Here is a 19,492-nt window from a genome sequence, read left to right on the forward strand (position 1 = left end):
ATATATATATATATATATATATATATATATGTATAGGTCGAGCACGGTGGCTTACACCTGTAATCCTAGCACTTTGTGAGGCCAGGGCGAGCAGATTACCTGAGGTTGACAGTTTGAGATCAGCCTGACCAACATGGGAGAAGCCCCGTCTCTACTAAAAATACAAAATTAGCTGGGCGTGGTGGCACACACCTGTAATCCCAGCTACTCGGAAGGCTGAGGCAGGAGAATTGCTCGAATCCAGGAGGTGGAGGTTGCGGTGAGCCGAGATTGCGCCATTGCACTCCAGCCTGTGCAATAAGAGCAAAACTCCATCTCAAATGTGTGTGTGTGTGTGTGTGTGTGTGTGTGTGTGTGCAAGCACACGTGCACACACATGCATGCACTTCTGTTTGTGTATATACTCACATATATACATACACGTATATATACACATATATGTATACATACACATATATGTATTTGCAAGACGAGGTCTTGCCATGTTGCCTGGGCTGATCTTAAACTTCTGGGCTCATGCAATCCTCCCATCTCAGTCTTCCAAGTAGCTGGGATTACAGGCATGCACTACTGCACCCAGCTCCGGGGCAAATTGATTTTAATGTGCTGCCAGGATATTCATGTGACAAAAGTAAGTAGTTAGAAATCTAGGCCTGAAGCATGGTGATTTCCAAATCTATATGTCCAGTCCAAATATGCAAAGTGGTCTGGACTGTGGATACAGATTTGGGAATCACCAACATAAAAATTGTATTGCTTGACCATGAGTCTAATTAAGTGCTCACTTAATGTAGAATAGAAGGAAATGAAAGTCCAAGACAGATCTCGGAGAACTCTTGTATTGAAGGGATGGTCAGAGAAGCAAAGAAAACCATGGAAGAATTATAACAGAGTTGTGTCACGGAAGCCAAGAGAGAAAAGATTTTCAGGCAGGAAAGCGTTGTCAACAGGGCTTAGTCCATTTTGTACTGGTATAACAGAATACCACAGACTACATAATTTATAATGAGCATAAATGCATTAACTCATGGTTCTGGTGGCTGGGAAGTCCAGGATCAAGGGGCTGGCATCTGGCAAGGGCCTTCTTGTTGTGTTATTCCTTGGTAGAAGGGCAAAGAGAGGTTGGGGCTGAGGGGAATGAAACTTATCCTTTGATAAGGAGCCCATTCCCATTATTAATCCCAAGATAAGGGCATTAATCCATTCATAAAGGTTGTGTTCCCATAACCCAAACACCTCCCATTAGGGCCTACTTCCCACCACCACTGCATTGCAGATCCAATTTCCAGCACATGAACTTTGGAGGACATGTTTAAACTGTAGCAAATGCCAAGTGCTATAGACAGCTCAAGAATGCTGAGTATAGAGAAATAGTTGGTAGCTTTGACACTCAGAAGGCCACAATGACTGGGGCTTCTTATGTCCACAGGCCTCTCCACCATCAACCAGACTCGTCTTGATTTTCACTTCTCCTCTGATAGAACTGCTGGTGGCATGGAGGTCCAGCAGGCCAGCCTCATGTTCTTTGTGCAGCTCCCTTCCAATACCACTTGGACCTTGAAACTGAGGGTCCTTGTGCTGAGTCCATATAACACCAACCTCACCTTGGCTACTCAGTACCTGCTGGAGGTGAATGCCAGTGGCTGGCATCAGCTCCTTCTGGGACCTGAAGCTCAAGCTGCCTGCAGCCAGGGGCACCTGACGCTGGAGCTGGTACCTGAAGGCCAGGTAGCCCGGAGCTCAGTCATCCTGGGTGGAGCTACCCATAGGCCTTTTGTGGCAGCCCGAGTGAGAGTTGGGGGCAAACACCGGATTCGCCGACGGGGCATCGACTGCCAAGGAGGGTCCAGGATGTGCTGTCGACAAGAGTTTTTTGTGGACTTCCGTGAGATTGGCTGGCACGACTGGATCATCCAGCCTGAGGGCTACGCCATGAACTTCTGCATAGGGCAGTGCCCGCTACACATAGCAGGCATGCCTGGTATTGCTGCCTCCTTTCACACTGCCGTGCTCAATCTTCTCAAGGCCAACACAGCTGCAGGCACCACTGGAGGGGGCTCATGCTGTGTGCCCACATCCCGGCGCCCCCTGTCTCTGCTCTACTATGACAGGGACAGCAACATTGTCAAGACTGACATACCTGACATGGTTGTAGAGGCCTGTGGGTGCAGTTAGTCTATGTGTCGTGTGGGCAGCCCAAGGTGGCGTGGGCAAACATGCCCCCACAGAAGTGCACTTCCTTGAGAGGAGGGAATGACCCCATTCTCTGTCCAGAATGTGGACTCCCTCTTCCTGAGCATCTTATGGAAATTACCCCACCTTTGACTCGAAGAGACCTTCATCTAAAGAGTCATTGTCCCATCTTTCTGACCACTACCCTCTTTCCTAGGGCAAAGTCCATCCTGTTAGCCCCACATGCTTACCCCCAACTCCAGGGACTCAGACCCATCTCCAACCACAAGCAATGCCATCTAGTTCTCAGGCAAAGACACCCTTAGCTCACCTTGAATTGACCCTGTAACCTACTATGTCTTCCTGTCCTTTCCACTTGATGGTCCCCACTCCAAGAAGACGCAGCCCCTTCTCCCGATTTTTGTAGATCTCCAAAGAGCCCCTTCTTTGGATTCACCGAAGTTTAGATCACTGCTGTCCAACAGAGGCTATTTGTTTTGAGCCCCTTTCCTTCTTACTTGTCCAGGTGAACTGCCACTGCTCTCTTTGCACACCCTCATCCATTTTTTTGTCCTTCTCTGCCTTTCTCTATGCCTTTAAGAGCTGACTCACCTGAGCTCCCCTGCCTTCTGGCTTCTTGCTGAGGCCAGGGCATTTCTCATTCCTGCTCCCTCTCTGCCTAGGTGCCATGGTTCTGTGTAACTGGCTGTACTGTGTCCCTATACTAGTAATCTGGCTACCCGCTTCCATGGCCTCAGCTCTGCCTACTTTCTGATATCACTGCTTCAACACTAGAGGGTCCTAATGACTTTCTACGTTGCTAGTCCCTAGGGCTTTAACATCTCCTACTGGTTCCCTTAACTCTGCCTATTCCTCTGTAAATAAAACAGACAGCTGAATGGTTCCTCCATCTCCTCCAAGGGCCCTAACTGGCACCCCAGATGACACAGAGCCCGCCTGCTTATGCTGTAGTCTGCCTACTCTGCTCTCTCTTCACATGGTCTTCTTGGGACTGAGCAATTGTATCCATCTCACACTTTATGCCTCTTCTTTCTTAGCCACCCCTGCCCCCCATCCTTCCAGAACCATCTTTAGGTCTCATGACTAATAAAAACCTAGGTTTTACCTGTTCCCTCTGTAATCCCCCCAAAAGATGAGACAGATCAATGCTCAGTCATCAAGTAAACTGACCAGCTGTGGGCAAGCAGGTGTGGGAGGCAGAAGCATGCTCAGAGCTGGCTGCCAAAACCTGTGACTTGCCTTCCTTTCACCTGCCCCGGGTGCTCCACCCAGGAGTCCTGCCTGGATGCTGGAACAGGCAAGGGCTGCTGGAGTGGGACAGGGAGAAGAGGAAGGCCTGTGTGAGGAGAGGGTAGCATTTGCTCTGAGACTGGGTCTTTTTTAGACCTTTGCCCTTCCTCCCCCAGATCTCCTCCCTTTGGCTGGACAGTCCTGAACCACGAGGTCGATATTGTCTGCAGCCCAAGGCCGAGCTTGCGCAAAACCCATGTGTTCTTTGGTAAAGGTGATGTCTGTGTTTGCTCAGCTTATAACCCCCTCGTACGAGGTTAAGAGGTCCCTGAAATAGGAGCCCTGGAGGGGAAAGTCTGAAAAGGACTCCCTGGAGGACTGTAAATCTGAGCTTGGGGGCTTCCTGAGCAGCCCATGGAAGTTATTCCACCTTTAACTTGAGGAGACCTTCATCTATGGAGAATCTAAGGAGGCCTTCCGGTGTCTCCCCCACACACCCCCGACCCCCAGATCTAACCTCCTTCCCAATTAGAGCTTAGTCCCCAGAGCCAAGACTGGGGTAAGGCAAAGTGAATCATTCACCTGGGGTGGGGGGTAAATTTTAAGGAGGTGGTAAAAAATATATTAATCAAGATAAGATTTCAATGCAATATTTTTTAAAGTCAAAATTAATGCAAAAAACTCCATGATGAACAAAATAGCCTATTTTTAAATAAAAACAGGATCAGCATTATTCCCTTTCTTTTTTGGCTCTGCCTTTTGTAAAACGGGGAAAGAGTGGGTCTGTCTTCTTCCAAACATTTTCTTCTAGAGCTTCCTAGCTCCTACCTCTAGACTCCTTCAGGCTTTTCTCATTTGAGCAAGATAACCACTCCCATTTCACTTCTTCTACTTCCTTACCCACCTCCAAGCCTGTCTCTATCCCCCAGCCCCCAACCAGGTTGGTGGTAGGGCAGGCAGTGAGGCAGATGGCTGGGGTATTTATAACTCAGGAGCACTTCTTGGGAAAAGTGACTAAGATGCTAAGAGCATATTTATAGCTGAGCTCTGACGTAAGTGTCAGTGGGGAGGTAGGACCAGGCCAGGCACAGTAGCAAGGGGGTGGGAAGAGCTAGAAATTGGGGGCACCTGACAGTGAGTGTGGGGAGAGGTGGGGTCAGTGACTCCTGCAGCCACTTTTTGTCACCTCCCCTGACACTGCCTACTGATACCAACAGGTAAGTCTTCTGAGGCACCACCATGGATAGACACCTCCACTTTGCCAACCCGATATTCAGACCCCAGGGGGTAGAGGGCTGTCATTTACCAGCCTAACCAACAGAATGGGAGCTGGGAGCTGGGAGCTGGGGAGAACACTGCACAGAGCGCTTGAATGTGTTTCAGAGTCTGGGGAGAAATGCAGGGTGGAGAGGAGAATCTAAGTGTCTCAGTGCATGCACCCTCACCCCACCCCACCCCCACCAAATAGTGCCCTGAGGTTCTAGGAAGAGCGTGGTACACCACCAAGCTCCATTGCCACGTGTCCGTGTGATGAGTTCCAAAGCCAAAGGTAGCAGTGATGTGGATCCTGAAGACAGCCTCTCTTCTCTGGCAGTGTGATGGGGAAAGAACAAAGTAACCAGTTTCTTCCTGTCTCTTGTGGGGGAGGCAGGTTCCCCAGAGTGAGAGGTCTAGGAGCACTCCTCATCCATCCACTCCCCAGAGCTGCCCCTTCCCTGTCCCTGGGGAGCTCCAGCCAGCTGCAAGCCAGCTGCTGTCCAGAGGCACGGCACTGCCACGTGGTGGACACTGTTGGTACTGAGGCCCAGCTCTCCAAGTAGGACCCCTGTCCCCCAGGTGCCAGCTCTAATAGCCTCTCTTGACAGCCCCCATCATCTAAATAGAGGAGAAATGAACAAAGCGGAGTAAGGACACATTTCCAAATCACACTCGCTGCCCCCACAGCTTTCTCTGTGTCAGGCTTCTTGGAGGAACTGGGGCATAAGGAGAAAAGCTAGCATGAGGCCCACCCTCATGAATTCAAGGTGGAGGGGTCTGGGTCCACCCCATTTAAAGCCAGTGAGGGCCCAGTGCGGTGGCTCACGTCTATTATCCCAACACCTTGGGAGGCTGAGGTGAGAGGATCGCTTGTGCCCAGGAGTTTGAGACCACCCTGGGCAACACAGCAAGACCCTGTCTCTACAAAAAAATTAAAAATAAATTAGCCTAGCATGGTGGCATGCACCTGTAGCCTTAGCTACTCTGGAGGCTGAGGTGGAGGCGTCACTTAACCCTTGGAGGTCGTGATCAGGGCACGGCACTCCAGCCTGGATGACAGAGTGAGACCCTGTCTAAAAAATAAAATAAAAAATACAGCCAGGCGCAGTGGCTCATGCCTGTAATCCCAGCACTTTGGGAGGCCAAGGGGGGTGGATCACGAGGTCAAGAGATCGAGACCATCCTGGTCAACATGATGAAACCCCGTCTCTACTAAAAATACAAAACATTAGCTGGGCATGGTGGTGCGTGCCTGTAATCCCAGCTACTCAGGAGGCTGAGGCAGGAGAATTGCCTGAACCCAGGAGGCAGAGGTTGCGGTGAGTCGAGATCGTGCCATTGCACTCCAGCCTGGGTAACAAGAATGAAACTCCATCTCAAAAAAATAAAAAAATAAAAAATACAATAAAAAATAAAGCCAGCAAGGAAACATAGTCAGGAAGGCTGAGACTGGGAACCAAGACTGCTGGACTCGCCTTGGTTTGTTGTCAAAAGCTCTTAAAGCTGGCATTTCCCACCCCCATTAATAGGCCTGAAGGCTGGTGTGGTGGTTCATGCCTGTAACCTCAGCCCTTTAGGAGGCTGAGGCAAATGGATTGCTTGAGCCCAGGAGTTCAAGACCAGCCTGGGCAACATAGCGAGAGCCTGTCTCTATGAACAATTTAAAAAGTAGCCAGGTGTGGTGGTGTGCACCACTGCTGCAGCAGTGTCTATGAGGAAGCTGTGAGTTCCAGTGGGTATTTCTCTGGGGCCCCAGCTACTAAGGAAGCTGAGGCAGAAGGCTTGCTTGAGCCCAGGAGTTCAAGGCTGTAGTGAGCTATGATTATGCCACTGCACTCCAGCCTGGACAACGGATTGAGACCTTATCTCAATAAAATTAAACAAAATAAAAAATTTTAAATTTTAAAAAATTAAAAAAGGCCTGGAGCTACTTCTAGGATGCCCCAAATTTAGGCAACTCTCACAGTCCCTTGAAAGAGAAGTGGCAGCTGGGTACAGGCCCTCCCAAGTGCCATGCCCCCTGTCAGTACTGATGGACTCTGCCCTGTGTAAGATTGCATCACCAACACCACCACCTCTCTGGGCTTCCCCAGACACCACGGGAACACATTTCCTGCCCCAGCCCCCACTCTGGCCCTCCTCTACCTCATGTTCCAGGCCACTGGACTCTGGGCAGCCAGCACAGGCAGGGTCAGGGGTGATTTCAGTGCCTCGTGGCACTGCCACCTGGGCCTGAGCAAGAGGGCTCCATTCTCCTACCTGCCCAACCCCTCGCCCCGTCCCAGCCCCAGTGCTAGAAATAAAGAGGCCAGAATTTTCCTTCTGGCCTAAGAGCCCCAGAGAAATACCCACTGGAACTCACAGCTGTCTCATGGAAACTGCTGTAGCAGTGGTGAAGCTAGAAAGACTAGAGGTATGAGGGAAAATTGCCCTTCCCCACCTGGCTCATAAGGCATTCCCTCCCCAAGTCCCAGACCTTGGGGACTGAGCCTGTGAAATCATCCTCTTCTTGCATCATGCGTGTCCACATCGCACCCCCCACCCCCATACCCCCACTTCAGGCCCAGTCACCATGGCCAGATGGTGAAACCTGAGCTGGTGGGGAGGAGGACCTCCACCCCCTGCAGGGGCCTGATGGGCAGCACAGCTGGCCAATCCTGGGGCTCAGAGGGTAGGTGGGCTGGCTGACCACTAGGTTTGGAAGCCCCAGGCAGCTGGCTCTAAAGAGGCCCCAGGTCAGTAGCCAGACATAAGCTGTGAGGGTCAAGCACAGCTATCCATTCGATGATCTACTTTCAGCCTTCCTGAGTCCCAGACAATAGAAGACAGGTGGCTCTACCCTTGTCCAAGGGTAGGTGTGGCACTGGTGTCTGCTGTCACTGTGCCCTCCTTGGCCCCCAGCAATCAGACTCAACAGACGAAGGAACTGCCATCCGAGGCTACTGAACCAGGCCATTCACCAGGAGTATGGGGCTTCCTGATGTCCAGCTCTGGTTAGTGCTGCTGTGGGCACTGGTACAGGCACATGGGACAGGGTCTGTGTGCCCCTCCTGTGGGGGCCCTACACTGGCACCCCAAGCAGAACGAGCTCTGGTGCTGGAGCTAGCCAAGCAGCAAATCCTGGAGGGGTTGCACCTGAGCAGTCGTCCCCGAATAACTCATCCTCCACCCCAGGCAGCGCTGACCAGAGCCCTCCGGAGACTACAGCCAGGGAGTGTGGCTCCAGGGAATGGGGAGGAGGTCATCAGCTTTGCTACCGTCACAGGTGGGTGAGGGAGAGAGCGACAGGCAGACAGCAGACAGGGAAAGGGAGGCAGAAGGGGAGCCTGGCAGGAGCTGCAGAGGGAGTGGGGTGTGGCAGGAGAAGGAGGAGCTGGGGCAGGGACTGGTGGCACAGGACATAAAGCAGTCTCTACTTTTCTAACGGTGGGTTCGAGGGAGAGCAGTGGGCAGGACTAGGGGAGTCTCAGAGGAGAGCTTCATCTCTGCTCACATTTTTCTTTCCCTTCTCTGTCTTTCCGGCAGACTCCACTTCAGCCTGTAGCTCCCTGCTCACATTTCACCTGTCCACTCCTTGGTCTCACCACCTGTACCAGGCCCGCCTGTGGCTGCACGTGCTCCCCACCCGTCCCGGCACTCTTTACTTGAGGATCTTCCGATGGGGACCCAGTAGGAGGCGCCAAGGGTCCCTCACCCTGCTGGCCGAGCACCACATCACCCACCTGGGCTGGCATGCCTTAACTCTGCCCTCTAGCGGCCTGAGGGGTGAGGAGTCTGGTGTCCTGAAACTGCAGCTAGACTGCGGACCCCTAGAAGGCAATGGCACAGTTACTGGACAACCAAGGCAGCTCCTGGACACAGCAGGACACCAGCAGCCCTTCCTAGAGCTTAAGATCCAAGCCAATGAGCCTGGAGCAGGCCGGGCCAGGAGGAGGACCCCCACCTGTGGGCCTGCGACCCCCTTATGTTGCAGGCGAGACCATTACATAGACTTTCGGGAACTGGGATGGCGGGACTGGATACTGCAGCCTGAGGGGTACCAGCTGAATTATTGCAGTGGGGAGTGCCCTCTTCACCTGGCTGGCAGCCCAGGCATTGCTGCCTCTTTCCATTCTGCCGTCTTCAGCCTCCTCAAAGCCAACAACCGTTGGCCTGCCAGTACCTCCTGCTGTGTCCCCACTGCCCGAAGGCCCCTCTCTCTCCTCTACCTGGATCGTAACGGCAATGTCGTCAAGACAGATGTGCCAGATATGGTGGTGGAGGCCTGTGGCTGCAGCTAGCAAGAGGACCTGGGGCTTTGGAATGAAGAGACCAAGTTGGAGGTTCCCAGGCACAGGGCGTCTGTGGCTGGAGGCATCAGATTCCCGATCCACACCCAACCCAACAGCCATCTGGCAATGTGACTCACTCGACCCCTATGGGACACAAATGAGCACTTTCTTGTCTGAGATTCTGGCCTGATCCAGGGTTGGTTGATGTGTTGGGAGATGGGTAAAGCATTTCTTCTAAGGGGGTCTCCCCAGAAAGCATGATTTCCTGCCCTAAGTCCCGTGAGAAGATGTCAGGACTAGGGAGGGAAGGAGGGAAGGCAGAGAAAAATTATTTAGCCTCTCCCAAGACGAGAAAGTCCTCAAGTGAGAGGAGGAGGAAACAGATAGATGGTCCAGCAAGCTTGGAGGAGGGTAAGCAGGCTGACCCTGGGTAAGAGCTGTTGAAATGCCTTAAGAGAGGGTCAAGGAGATGAACAAGGCACTGAGGGAGGATGGTTAGGGGCGCCCCAGAAACAGGAGTCAGGAAAGAGAGGTGCTAAACCTAAGAAGGTCCCTGGTTTTTCCCAGAAGACAGGACCCAGTGGGAAACAAGCATTTATACTTTCCTCATGAAAAGGAGAAAGAGCCGGGTGCAATGGCTCACGTCTGTAATCCCAGCACTTTGGGAGCCCGAAGTGGGTGGATTACTTGAGGTCAGGAGCTCAAGACCAGCCTAACCAACATGGTGAAACCCTGTGTCTACTAAAAAAATACAAAAATTAGCCGGGTGTGGTGGCAGGTACCTATAATCCCAGCTACTTGGGAGGTTGAGGCAGGAGAATTGCTTGAACCCGGGAGGCAGAAGTTGCAGTGAGCCGAGATCGCGCCATTGCACTCCAGCCTGGGCAACAAGAGAGAAACCAACAAATGTGAGTCATAAAGAAGGGTTGGGGTGATGGTCCAGAGCAATAGTTCTTCAAGTGTGCTCTGGAGGCTTCTGGGCAGTCCCTTTTCAGGGGTGTCCACAAAGTCAAAGTTATTTTTATAGTGATACTAACATGTTATTTGCCTTTTGAATTCTCATTATCTTAAAATTGTACAGTGGAGTTTTCCAGAGGCTGTGTGACATGTGATTACATCATCTTTCTGACATCATTGTTAATGGAATGTGTGCTTGTATATTCTTGTGTTACAGTCTTTTTCAGTTTTAATTTCTAATGTAGTGAATTGATAGATGTAAATCATACAGATAAAAGCTCAATGATTTTTTTTTTGTGACGGAGTGTCTCTCTGCCACCCAAGCTGGAGAGCAATGGATCTCAGCTCCCTGCAACCTCTGCCTCCCCATTTCAAGCAATTCTCCTGCCTCAGCCTCCCAAGTAGCTGGGACTGCAGGCCTGCACCATCATGCCCAGCTATTTTTTGTATTTTTAGTAGAAATGGGGCTTTGCCATGTTGGCCAGGCTAGTCTTGGGCCCCTCAGGTGGTTCCCCGCACACTGGCCTTCCAAAGTGCTGGGATTACAGGCCACCGGCCTGAGCCGCCAAGCCTAATCCAATGACTTTTAAGAGTATAGAGGAAACCGGTCCCGCACGGTGGCTCATGCCTGTAATCCCGGTACTTTGGGAGGCCGAGGCGGGCAGATCACGAGGTCAAGAGATTGAGACCATCCTGGCTAACATGGTGAAACCCCATCTCTACTAAAAATGCAAAAAAAAAAAAAAATGAGCCGGTCCTGGTGGTACGCACCTATAGTCCCAGCTACTCAGGAGGCTAAAGCAGGAGAATCGCTTGAACGTGGGAGGTGGAAGTTGCAGTGAGCCGAGATCGTGCCACTGCACTACAGCTGGGGTGACGGAGGGAGACTCTGTCTCAAAAAAAAAGTTTGAGAGTCATTGGTGTATAGAACTGGTTGGGGAGAAGAAAGTAACGTGTTCTAAGAGAGCTCCTCTTGCTGGGCACCGGTGGTCCCAGCTAGTTGGGAGGTTAAGGCAGGAAGACTGCTTAAGCCCAGGAGTTCAAGGCTATGATCACACTTGTGAATAGCTTCTGCACCCCAGCCTGGGCAAACAGTGAGACCCCGTCCCAAATAAATATAAATAAATAAATAATAGATCCTCTGAAAGAAGGGGCTCCAGGCTGGGACAGGAGCATGTGTGGGGTGCCTTTTTTTCAGTGACCATTATTCTGGTCTGACTGAGCTGGGTCTCTGACCCTCTGGGTATAACTAGTCTGGGTCAAAGTCCCAGACCTCCCTCCCTCTAATTTCACCTTTTCTTTTCCCCCTTGACCCTCAGACTGAACAGTTAACCCACTGACCTTCCAGGCCCAGGGGGTGGTTCTTGGTAGCAGAGCTAGGATGTGGGAGGTCTGCCTGTGGGCTTGAACAAAAGAGGAGAAGGTGCTCCTTTTCTATCTTGCTTTCTCCTCTTTCTCATAAAAATCAGAGAGACTGGAATGGTGCCCCTCCCCTATGTCCGGTCATGATGGTAACGCAAATCTAAAGGGGCAGGGCACCTCCCTGTGAGGCAGTACTGCTGGGCATAGCAACCTCTGACAGTGCACCTCTCCGTTTCTTTGAGTTCACAAATCCACCTCCTGGGCTTTTAACTGGGCTTTAGTGAGGGAACCTGATCGATCTCCTCCTTCGGCTCCCCCAGCTCTTCTGCCACGACTGCAAGCGGGTGTCATGTGTGAGAATGGCCAGCAGAGGGAGCAGAAAGCCTTGAAGAGCGGCTAGAGCCCGCAGAGGCGAGGTGCGGAGGTGGCCGCAGTCTCTGGAACTTCCAGACGCAGAGCGGGGGTTCTCTCGAAAGGGGCTTCGGTCCCAGGGCCCACCCTGCACCCAGAGACTCAGCCGCTGCTCCTAGCTTTTATGCTCCATAGACTCCTCACCTTTTGCCAGAACCCCTAACCCCTCAATATGATTTGCTCCAAACCCCAACTCTGTCCCAGCGGCCCCAAGTTCCATCCAAAGGGTAAGGCCTGCCGATAAGCCACAGGATGTCAGAAGGCTCAGTTGGCACCAACCAAAGGCGACTACCTTACCTCCACTGTTATCGTTCTCAGTTAAACTTCTCCCCCTGTCCCGCAATATTTTCCTGAAGCTGGTTTTCTGTCTCTGGGTCAGGACCTCTATGGGGCCAGCCGATCCAGAAATCCATGCCGGGGTTTACTGCCCACCAACAGCAGAGTGTTGGGGGGGTGGGGGGGCGTGGGCAGTGTAGGGTCCCTCAAGGGAGGGGGAGGATCCTGGGGGTCCTGGGGGTGCAATAAGCCCGGCACCCCCTCTCTTGCTTCCAGCTACCCCGCCTCATCCTCCAGAACGGCTAGAGGGAGGGAAATAGGAGGGAGGTGAGGGGCGAGCGGGAAGAGCGGCGGCGCGCCAGCGGCTGGAGCGAGAAAAAGTTTTTGCAAAGGGAAAAAAAAGTTTGCGCTTCTCGCGGGTGGTCCGGGCTTGCGGCCCGGCGGGCTGGGCCGGCGGGAGGGCTGGGGGCCAGGTTGGGGGGGTGGGGGTGGCATTGAGGCTGCGCTGCCGTTGCCCTCTCCGCCCCCCCTCCCCACCGCACACCCCCCAGCCCAGACTCCAGCCCTGGACTGCGCATCCTGAGCCCAGCGCCCAGACAGAGGTGAGAAGGGGGGGCAGGCGGGGGACCACCTGGGAGCAGTGGGGGAGGGGGCCTCAGGGGATGCTCAGCTTCCAAGGGACTCGTCCCAGACCGGGGGACACAGAGGCAAAACGGGGGTGGGAGAGCCTGTGGTGAGACATTAGAAACTCCAAATTTTTCACTTGTATCTTTCTCTGTATCTTCCTTTTCTTCCCTTTCTTCTGTCAGTCTGTGTATCTCTGTCTCAAGCAACCGTGGGCCTTTGTCTCCGCCTCTCCCATATATTAGAAACATCTCACTTTCATGAGGTTGAGAGCTGAAGAGACTGGAGGGATGGCTAGCTGGAGGTCTGCGTGGTAGAGAGGGAACTCCAGGTGTGTGTCTGCGCGTGGGGCAGGAAGACGTCAGTGTTTCTGAAAGGAGGGGACTGAAAAGGAGGGAGCTCCAGGTGGGGTGGGGACGGGTGTGTGGGAGGCAACAGAATCATTAGGGGCCAGCCGGGCTTGCACCCTTGACCTGTCTTGTGACAGATGTGCCAGTGGATGCTTGTGTTTGGGGGAAAGTGTCTTCTGGACTAGGAAGGGGGCTTGGAGAGGCTGTCCAAGGTCTAGTGAGGGCCCTAGAATGACCCCAGGCCATTTTGGACTCCTGAGTCCCAAGGGCGGTGGGCAAGGCGCTCAGGAGGAGCCACGGAGACCTTGTCTTGACCCTCTGAACTCAGGACCACCGGGGCAGCGGGAGCCAGCCGCAGGGAGACCCCTATCGGGGCTGGGCGGGACCACTGGCCACTGTCAGCCTGTGTATCCCCGTTGGTCCCCCGCCCAAACGGGAGCTGGGGACTGAGGCCCCTCCTCTGGCTCAGACCACCCTGCCTGCCCTTGCTCCCCGCTCTGAATCCTCTTTCAGGCCCCATGACCCCGAAACAATCAGCCCTGGGCAGCTAGCTTTGGGGACAGGATTAGGGAAAAGGGACCTGGTAGAGCCTGAGGACTGAGGGTTCTAGGGGTCTGGAGAGCTGGGGTCTTCTGGGATAGGTCTTTACGTTCCAGTAGCAGGAGAAGGCGGGGCGGTTTCCCGGGGGAGTTGTAAGGGTCGGAATATGGGTGGTTTTCCCTAGGGGGCGGGGTCCAGAGACCTCTCCCCCTCACCGTTATCTCCCTGGCATCCCCGCCCTTGACGTCACCAGGGGGTTCCCGGGGGTCTGGAGGGGTTAACCCTTGGGAAGCCGGCTGCGATACCCAGGAACCTAAGGTGTCCCGGCTCCTCCTCCTCCCCGTACACACCTAATTTTATTGACCTAGTCGCTTTCTCTCCTTTCTCTTCCCCATACTTTCTGGATTCTTCTTTCTCATCCCACCTACGGGGACTCCCATTCTCCAGTAGTGCCCCCCAGGGCGCCACTGCCCGCTTTCCGGATGCGCTGAGAGGAGGAGGCAAGAATGTGTCCCGCCCCTCAGCCCCCACCCCTAAGGCTCGCTCGACTGGGCTCCCCGGGCGGGCGGGGGGAGCGGAGCCGTCTGCAGCCAGTGCCTGCGGCGGCGACTTGGGTGGGCCGAGGAGGCACGGGGGCGGGGAAGGCGGGACCGGGAGTAGGGGGGCGGAGCCGACTCCTGGGAGTTGGGGAGCGGGGGTGCGAGGGGGACTCTGGAAAACAGGGAGACAACGAAGATGGTTTACTGCTCCGGCAGGGAAACCCTAGAGCTCCCTGTCCCATCCCGAATTCTCACACCCCAGAAAAACTTTTTCGAAGCTAAAAAAGTTGGCGACATTTTCCTTTTACTAGCCTGAAGAGGAGATGTGGGTGGGCTGTGGCACGCGTGGGTGTGGGCGAGGAGGGATGTCTCCCCATTTCCTTGGAGGTTCTTCGGCGGCCGAACAGTGGGGCAGAAAGATGACTGAGTAGGCAAGGTTGGGGGAATATCTAGTGTTTGGGGGATCATTTGCCAGTCTGCCTCCTTCCCCTTGGTGAGTTAAAGAGGAAGGAGGCGGGAGAAGTGTCCCCTCCATCCAGCTGCCAGCCAGCTGTGTCCCCCGCCCCCAACATTAGTGCCAAGGTCGAGTTGGGAGGTCTTGGATGCGGGATCCGCATCTCGGCTGGAAAAAGAGTTAGGAAGGGTACAGCCCTGGCTGCGGGGCTCGGGCTGGGTCGTGGGGTCCGGGTTCCGCTCCCCATCTCACCCCGCCCTCACCCTAAATCCCAGCATCCCGGGATCACCCACCGCGCCGGCCGGCCCGGCCCGCTCCCGGTTGTTCTCCACCCCACCCCGCCCCACCCCACCCTCACTCCCGGGAGACCGGAAAACCCGGGATGGAGTCTTAACTGGAGTTTGAAGAGAAAACCGGACAGCAACACCTTCTTCCTCGCTACTATTTTATAACGATGACATTGTTTTTTTCATTCTTTCATCGTCTCCCCTCATACTTCCTTTCCTGTTCCCCCAAAACAGAGACCAAAAAGTTTAGGTGGGCCCGATTTAAACTATCCCAGAATGACACCAGCTTTCATCCTTTGTACCCAACAGACCCAGTAGACTCCCCTCAGGAACTTACCTCCTCCTCCACACACAGTTTTCTGCCTAAAAGAAGAGGAGGGCTGCTCGCTTGTGCTCCCTCCTGGCCCCACCTGTCTCCCTGTCGGCACAGTGGCCAGGGCTCCCTCTGCTGGACACTGCAGAGATTGTACACGGGCTGTCCCTGGGGCACAGGCAGAGCAGCCCAGTGCTTGAAGTCAGATCCACCAACGAGTTCTCCCATCCCACCCTTCAAAGCCAGCCCAGGTTTGGAGCAAGAATTAGAAGGCCCATAGTACTAAAATCACTTAAAGTTCGTGTAAGCACAATTAGTCCAAAACACCCTATACTCACAGACCACCCAGGCAAAGCTCCCACCCAGTTCCCAAAAAGATCCCCAGACTACAAGACTGCCCCTGCCTCTCTGGGACATTTCCCCTTACCCCCTCCCTAGATGAGGTGGGGTTTTTTTTGTTGTTGTTTGTTTTTTGAGAAGGAGTCTTGCTCTGTTGCCCAGGCTGGAGTGCAGTGGCATGATCTCGGATCACTGCAAACTTCACCTCCCAGGTTCAAGCAATTCTTTTGCCTCAGCCTCCCAAGTAGCTGGGATTACAGGCATCTGCCATCATGCCCAGCTAATTTTTGTATTTTTGTAGAGATAGGGTTTCACCATGTTGGCCAGGCTAGTCTTGAACTCCTGATCTCAGGTGATCCACCCACTTTGGCCTCCCAAAGTGCCAGGATTACAGGTGTGAGCCACTGAGCCTAGTCCAGTGATGCTCTTTTCAACTCAATTTCCATGGCAGATGTCTTAGAGAGGCTGGGGACACCGGGGACATTCTGCCCAGGGTTCTGTGCCTGAGACTGCTCTGTGACCGTCTCTATTTCCCTCCATCTTTATAACTACCTTCCCTTTCTGCAGTGTCCCCACACCCTCCTCTGAGACGCCATGTTCAACTCGATGACCCCGCCACCAGTCAGTAGCCATGGCGAGCCCTGCTGTCTCCGGCCCCTCCCCAGTCAGGGGGCCCCCAGTGTGGGGACAGAAGGTCAGTGTATATACTAATCCCTGGGCCTTGAGGATTTGGCAGATCTCCCACCTGGGCCCACCCCTACCCCATGCCAGTTTCCCATCTATAAGAGGATTTGAAGCCCCATGTCATATGAACCTGGAATCAGAGATAAGGTCCTGCCTGGGGTTTTAAGGTGAGGCTTATGTATCCTCCATTCCTATTCCAGCTGTCTCTTTTTTCTAGGACTGTCTGGCCTGCCCTTCTGCCACCAAGCTAATCTCATGTCCGGGCCCCACAGTTATGGGCCAGCCAGAGAGACCAACAGCTGCACCGAGGGTGAGGGCTCAGGCAACACCTCTTCCCTTTCTGCCCTCTCTGACTTGTTCTGAAAGAGAAAGTGGGAGGGTAGGGGATCTCACTTGGAGGAGATGCTTGGAGATGTGAGGCATCAGAGCACCATGAAGAAGTCACAGATGGGGTGGGAGTGGTGGCTCACACCTGTAATCCCAGCACTCTGAGCGGAGGCTGAGGTAGGAAGATCGCTTGAGGTCAGGAGTTCAAGACCAGCCTGGCCAACATGGTGAAACCCCATCTCTACTAACAATACAAAATTAGCCAGGTGTGGTGGTTCGTGCCAGTAGTCCCGGCTACCTGGGAGGCCGAGGCAGGTGAATCACTTGAACCAGTGAGCCAAGATCCCATCACTGCACTCCAGCCTGGGCAACAGAGCGTGACTCTGTCTAAAAAAAAAAAAAAATTCACAGATAGGATCAGCGGGGCAAAGCAGAATCAAGTATCATTGGTTTTGTCAAGTCAGGACCTATAGGTTAGGTGCATGGAGAGACATGCTGCTTTACCATATCCATCTCCCCTGTCTCCTGCCCCAGGCCCACTCTTTTCTTCTCCCCGGAGTACAGTCAAGTTGACCAAGAAGCGGGCATTGTCCATTTCACCACTGTCGGACGCCAGCCTGGACCTGCAGACAGTTATCCGCACCTCACCCAGCTCCCTAATAGCTTTCATCAACTCGAGATGCACATCCCCAGGAGGCTCCTACGGCCATCTCTCCATTGGCACCATGAGGTGCAGCAGCCCTGGGCCAAGAGGCCCCTAAAGCCCCTACCAAAGTCCATTAAAAGTCTCAAGCCCTCAAACCACCTGACTCTATTTGAATCTCTGTCATTTCAAGGATATTTCTCCTTGAAATGACAATGCTCTTGTTGCCCTGGGACTGCCTCAACACTTCAAATCCCAACTCTATCAGAAACCCTCCAAATAGCCCAAGACCTACTGAGACTTCCTGATTGTCTTAAGTAACTGCCTCCTCTCCTCTCCTCCTCAGCCCATCTCTGGGATTCCCACCCCAGATGAATCACCAAAAAGGGCCCTCGCCTTCCTTCGGGGTCCAGCCCTGTGGTCCCCATGACTCCTCCCGAGGTGGGATGATCCCACATCCTCAGTCTCGAGGACCCCTCCCAACTTGCCAGGTGAGAGTCCTCATATTGCCACCTGATTTCCCTCAGCTCAGGGTGGGTGGCTGGGTGGTGGATTTTGTAGGGGAAAGGTGAAGGAAGGACAAGGGATATGTTTTCAGTACTAGAAAAGTAAAGAGGTGTGGGTACTGGGGTTCACACCTTGCAGTTGACTCAGACACTTCCAAATGGGATCCCACCTTTTGCCCATCCCGCTTACCAGTGTAGTCCCTTCCAAACCTAGGAGGTTCTAGCTGTTTGGGTAGGGGTACTTAGGGCAGGAAGACCTGGCTTGATTCCCTCTTCCTTCTGCTTACTTCCACCTTCATCACTGTCACCTCTTCCCCTATGGAAGCTGAAGTCTGAGCTAGACATGCTGGTTGGCAAGTGCCGAGAGGAGCCCTTGGAAGGTGATATGTCCAGCCCCAACTCCACAGGCATACAGGTAAGAGGATGGGCAGAAGCTTTACCTCTGGGACCTGAGCAAAACAAAAGCTGTCACCCAAGTGACCCTAAGATTGCCTCTCTTGCCCTAGGATCCCCTGTTGGGAATGCTGGATGGGCGAGAGGACCTTGAGAGAGAGGAGAAGCGTGAACCTGAATCTGTGTATGAGACTGACTGCCGTTGGGATGGCTGCAGCCAGGAATTTGACTCCCAAGAGCAGCTGGTGCACGTGAGCCCCAGGGGGTAACAGGAATGGCTGACCAGAACCCTTAGGAGATTCTGAGTGGGATATGGTGGAATCTGGCTGAGGGCAGGAGGTCAGAAGAGACTGAGGTTAAATGCTCAGTTGGGTAGGCAGAAGCGTAGCATTGCCTTAGGGAGGTGGAGGACCTGAGATGTGGGATATGATATTGTTCCTGCCTCTTCCTCCTTGAAGTGGAGTCATGGAAGAGGAACAGGGGGTGGAGGGAAGGCTTGTTCTGGGTCTCGGGGGGATGGGGGAGCCTTGGAGAGCCTCTGCATCTTCTCCCTCAGCACATCAACAGCGAGCACATCCACGGGGAGCGGAAGGAGTTCGTGTGCCACTGGGGGGGCTGCTCCAGGGAGCTGAGGCCCTTCAAAGCCCAGTACATGCTGGTGGTGCACATGCGCAGACACACTGGCGAGAAGCCACACAAGTGCACGGTGAGGCACCTGTGTCCCAAGTTCAGGGTCTCTTCCTTAATCAGGGTTCCCCTTCAAGGTAGGGCCCAAAGCAGACTTTTGCCTTTGGAGGTCCTTTCTTCCATAAGCAAATATTAAAAATCGTATTTGTGGCCAGGCGAGGTGGCTCACACCTATAATTCCAGCACTTTGGAAGGAGGCGAAGGAGGGCAGATCATCTGAGGTCAGGAGTTCAAGACCAGCCTGACCAACATGGTAAAACCCCATCTCTACTCAAAATATAAAATTAGCCTAGCGTAGTGGCACATGCCTGTAATCCCAGCTACTTGAGAGGCTGAGGCAGGAGAATCCCTTGAACTTGAGAGGAGGAGGCTGTGGTGAGCCGAGATCACACCACTGCACTCTAGCCTGTGCAACAAGAGTGTAACTGTCTCAAAAAAAAATCATATTTGTGTGACTGTGTTGGCATAAAGATGTTAAAACACTAGTGGACCTAAAAGCTCTTTTTTTTTTTTTTTTTGAGACGGAGTTTCACTCTTGCTGCCCAGGCTGGAGTGCAATGGCGGGATCTCGGCTCACCGGAACCTCCGCTTCCCAGATTTAAGCCATTCTGCCTCAGCCTCCCGAGTAGCTGGGATTACAGGCATGAACCACCATGCCCAGCTAAGTTTGCATTTTTAGTAGAGATGGAGTTTTTCCATGTTGGTCAAGCTGATCTCAAACTCCCGGCCGCAAGTGATCCACCTGACTCAGCCTCCCAAAGTGCTGGGATTATAGGATTATAGGCGTGAGCCACTGTGCTCACCTAAGCTCATTTTTTTCCTCGATTTTACTTTTTTTTTTTTTTTTTT

General features: G+C 53.3%; 3 protein-coding genes across 5 annotated transcripts in view; all 3 read left to right on the forward strand.

The window, feature by feature from the left end:
• INHBC (inhibin subunit beta C) overlaps nt 1-4,138 on the forward strand; it is a 19,284-nt gene extending 15,146 nt beyond the window's left edge. Inside the window, exon 2 of the mRNA XM_017536200.2 lies at nt 1,430-4,138. Coding sequence (XP_017391689.1) covers nt 1,430-2,175 — 746 coding nt within the window. The 3' untranslated portion in view covers nt 2,176-4,138. The remainder of the gene's footprint in view (nt 1-1,429) is intronic.
• Nucleotides 4,139-7,269: 3,131 nt separating this feature from the next.
• On the forward strand, nt 7,270-9,635 carry INHBE (inhibin subunit beta E). 2 transcript variants are annotated; one of them, XM_037741264.1, is made up of 2 exons: nt 7,270-7,945; nt 8,203-9,635. In XM_037741264.1, exons 1-2 carry the CDS (start codon nt 7,648-7,650, stop codon nt 8,958-8,960), a joined length of 1,056 nt encoding a protein of 351 aa, XP_037597192.1. In that variant the 5' UTR covers nt 7,270-7,647; the 3' UTR covers nt 8,961-9,635. The 2 variants fall into 2 exon arrangements, with proteins under 2 accessions (XP_037597192.1, XP_017391690.1); XM_017536201.2 differs by having other exon boundaries at nt 8,206-9,635.
• A 2,513-nt stretch (nt 9,636-12,148) lies between these two features.
• The window catches only part of GLI1 (GLI family zinc finger 1), a 13,874-nt gene continuing 6,530 nt past the window's right edge, over nt 12,149-19,492 (forward strand). Inside the window, exons 1-9 of one of the 2 annotated variants that reach the window (XM_017536203.2) lie at nt 12,478-12,559; nt 12,767-12,912; nt 15,971-16,097; nt 16,305-16,397; nt 16,949-17,144; nt 17,404-17,548; nt 17,889-17,978; nt 18,070-18,207; nt 18,513-18,662. In XM_017536203.2, the coding sequence (XP_017391692.1) occupies nt 15,998-16,097; nt 16,305-16,397; nt 16,949-17,144; nt 17,404-17,548; nt 17,889-17,978; nt 18,070-18,207; nt 18,513-18,662 (912 nt within the window). In that variant the 5' untranslated portion in view covers nt 12,478-12,559; nt 12,767-12,912; nt 15,971-15,997. Of the gene's footprint in view, nt 12,560-12,766; nt 12,913-15,970; nt 16,098-16,304; nt 16,398-16,948; nt 17,145-17,403; nt 17,549-17,888; nt 17,979-18,069; nt 18,208-18,512; nt 18,663-19,492 lie in introns of both variants that reach the window. The other variant, XM_037741230.1, reaches the window with a different exon arrangement.

Source organism: Cebus imitator, unplaced genomic scaffold, assembly GCF_001604975.1.
Source record: "Cebus imitator isolate Cc_AM_T3 unplaced genomic scaffold, Cebus_imitator-1.0 Scaffold96, whole genome shotgun sequence".
Taxonomy (NCBI): domain Eukaryota; kingdom Metazoa; phylum Chordata; class Mammalia; order Primates; family Cebidae; genus Cebus; species Cebus imitator.

Coding starts and splice junctions, on each gene's coding strand:
- INHBE (XM_037741264.1), top strand. CDS start 7,648: ATGGGGCTTCCTGATGTCCAGCTCTGGTTAGTGCTGCTGTGGGCACTG. Junction 7,946..8,202: donor CAGCTTTGCTACCGTCACAG/GTGGGTGAGGGA, acceptor CTGTCTTTCCGG/CAGACTCCACTTCAGCCTGT.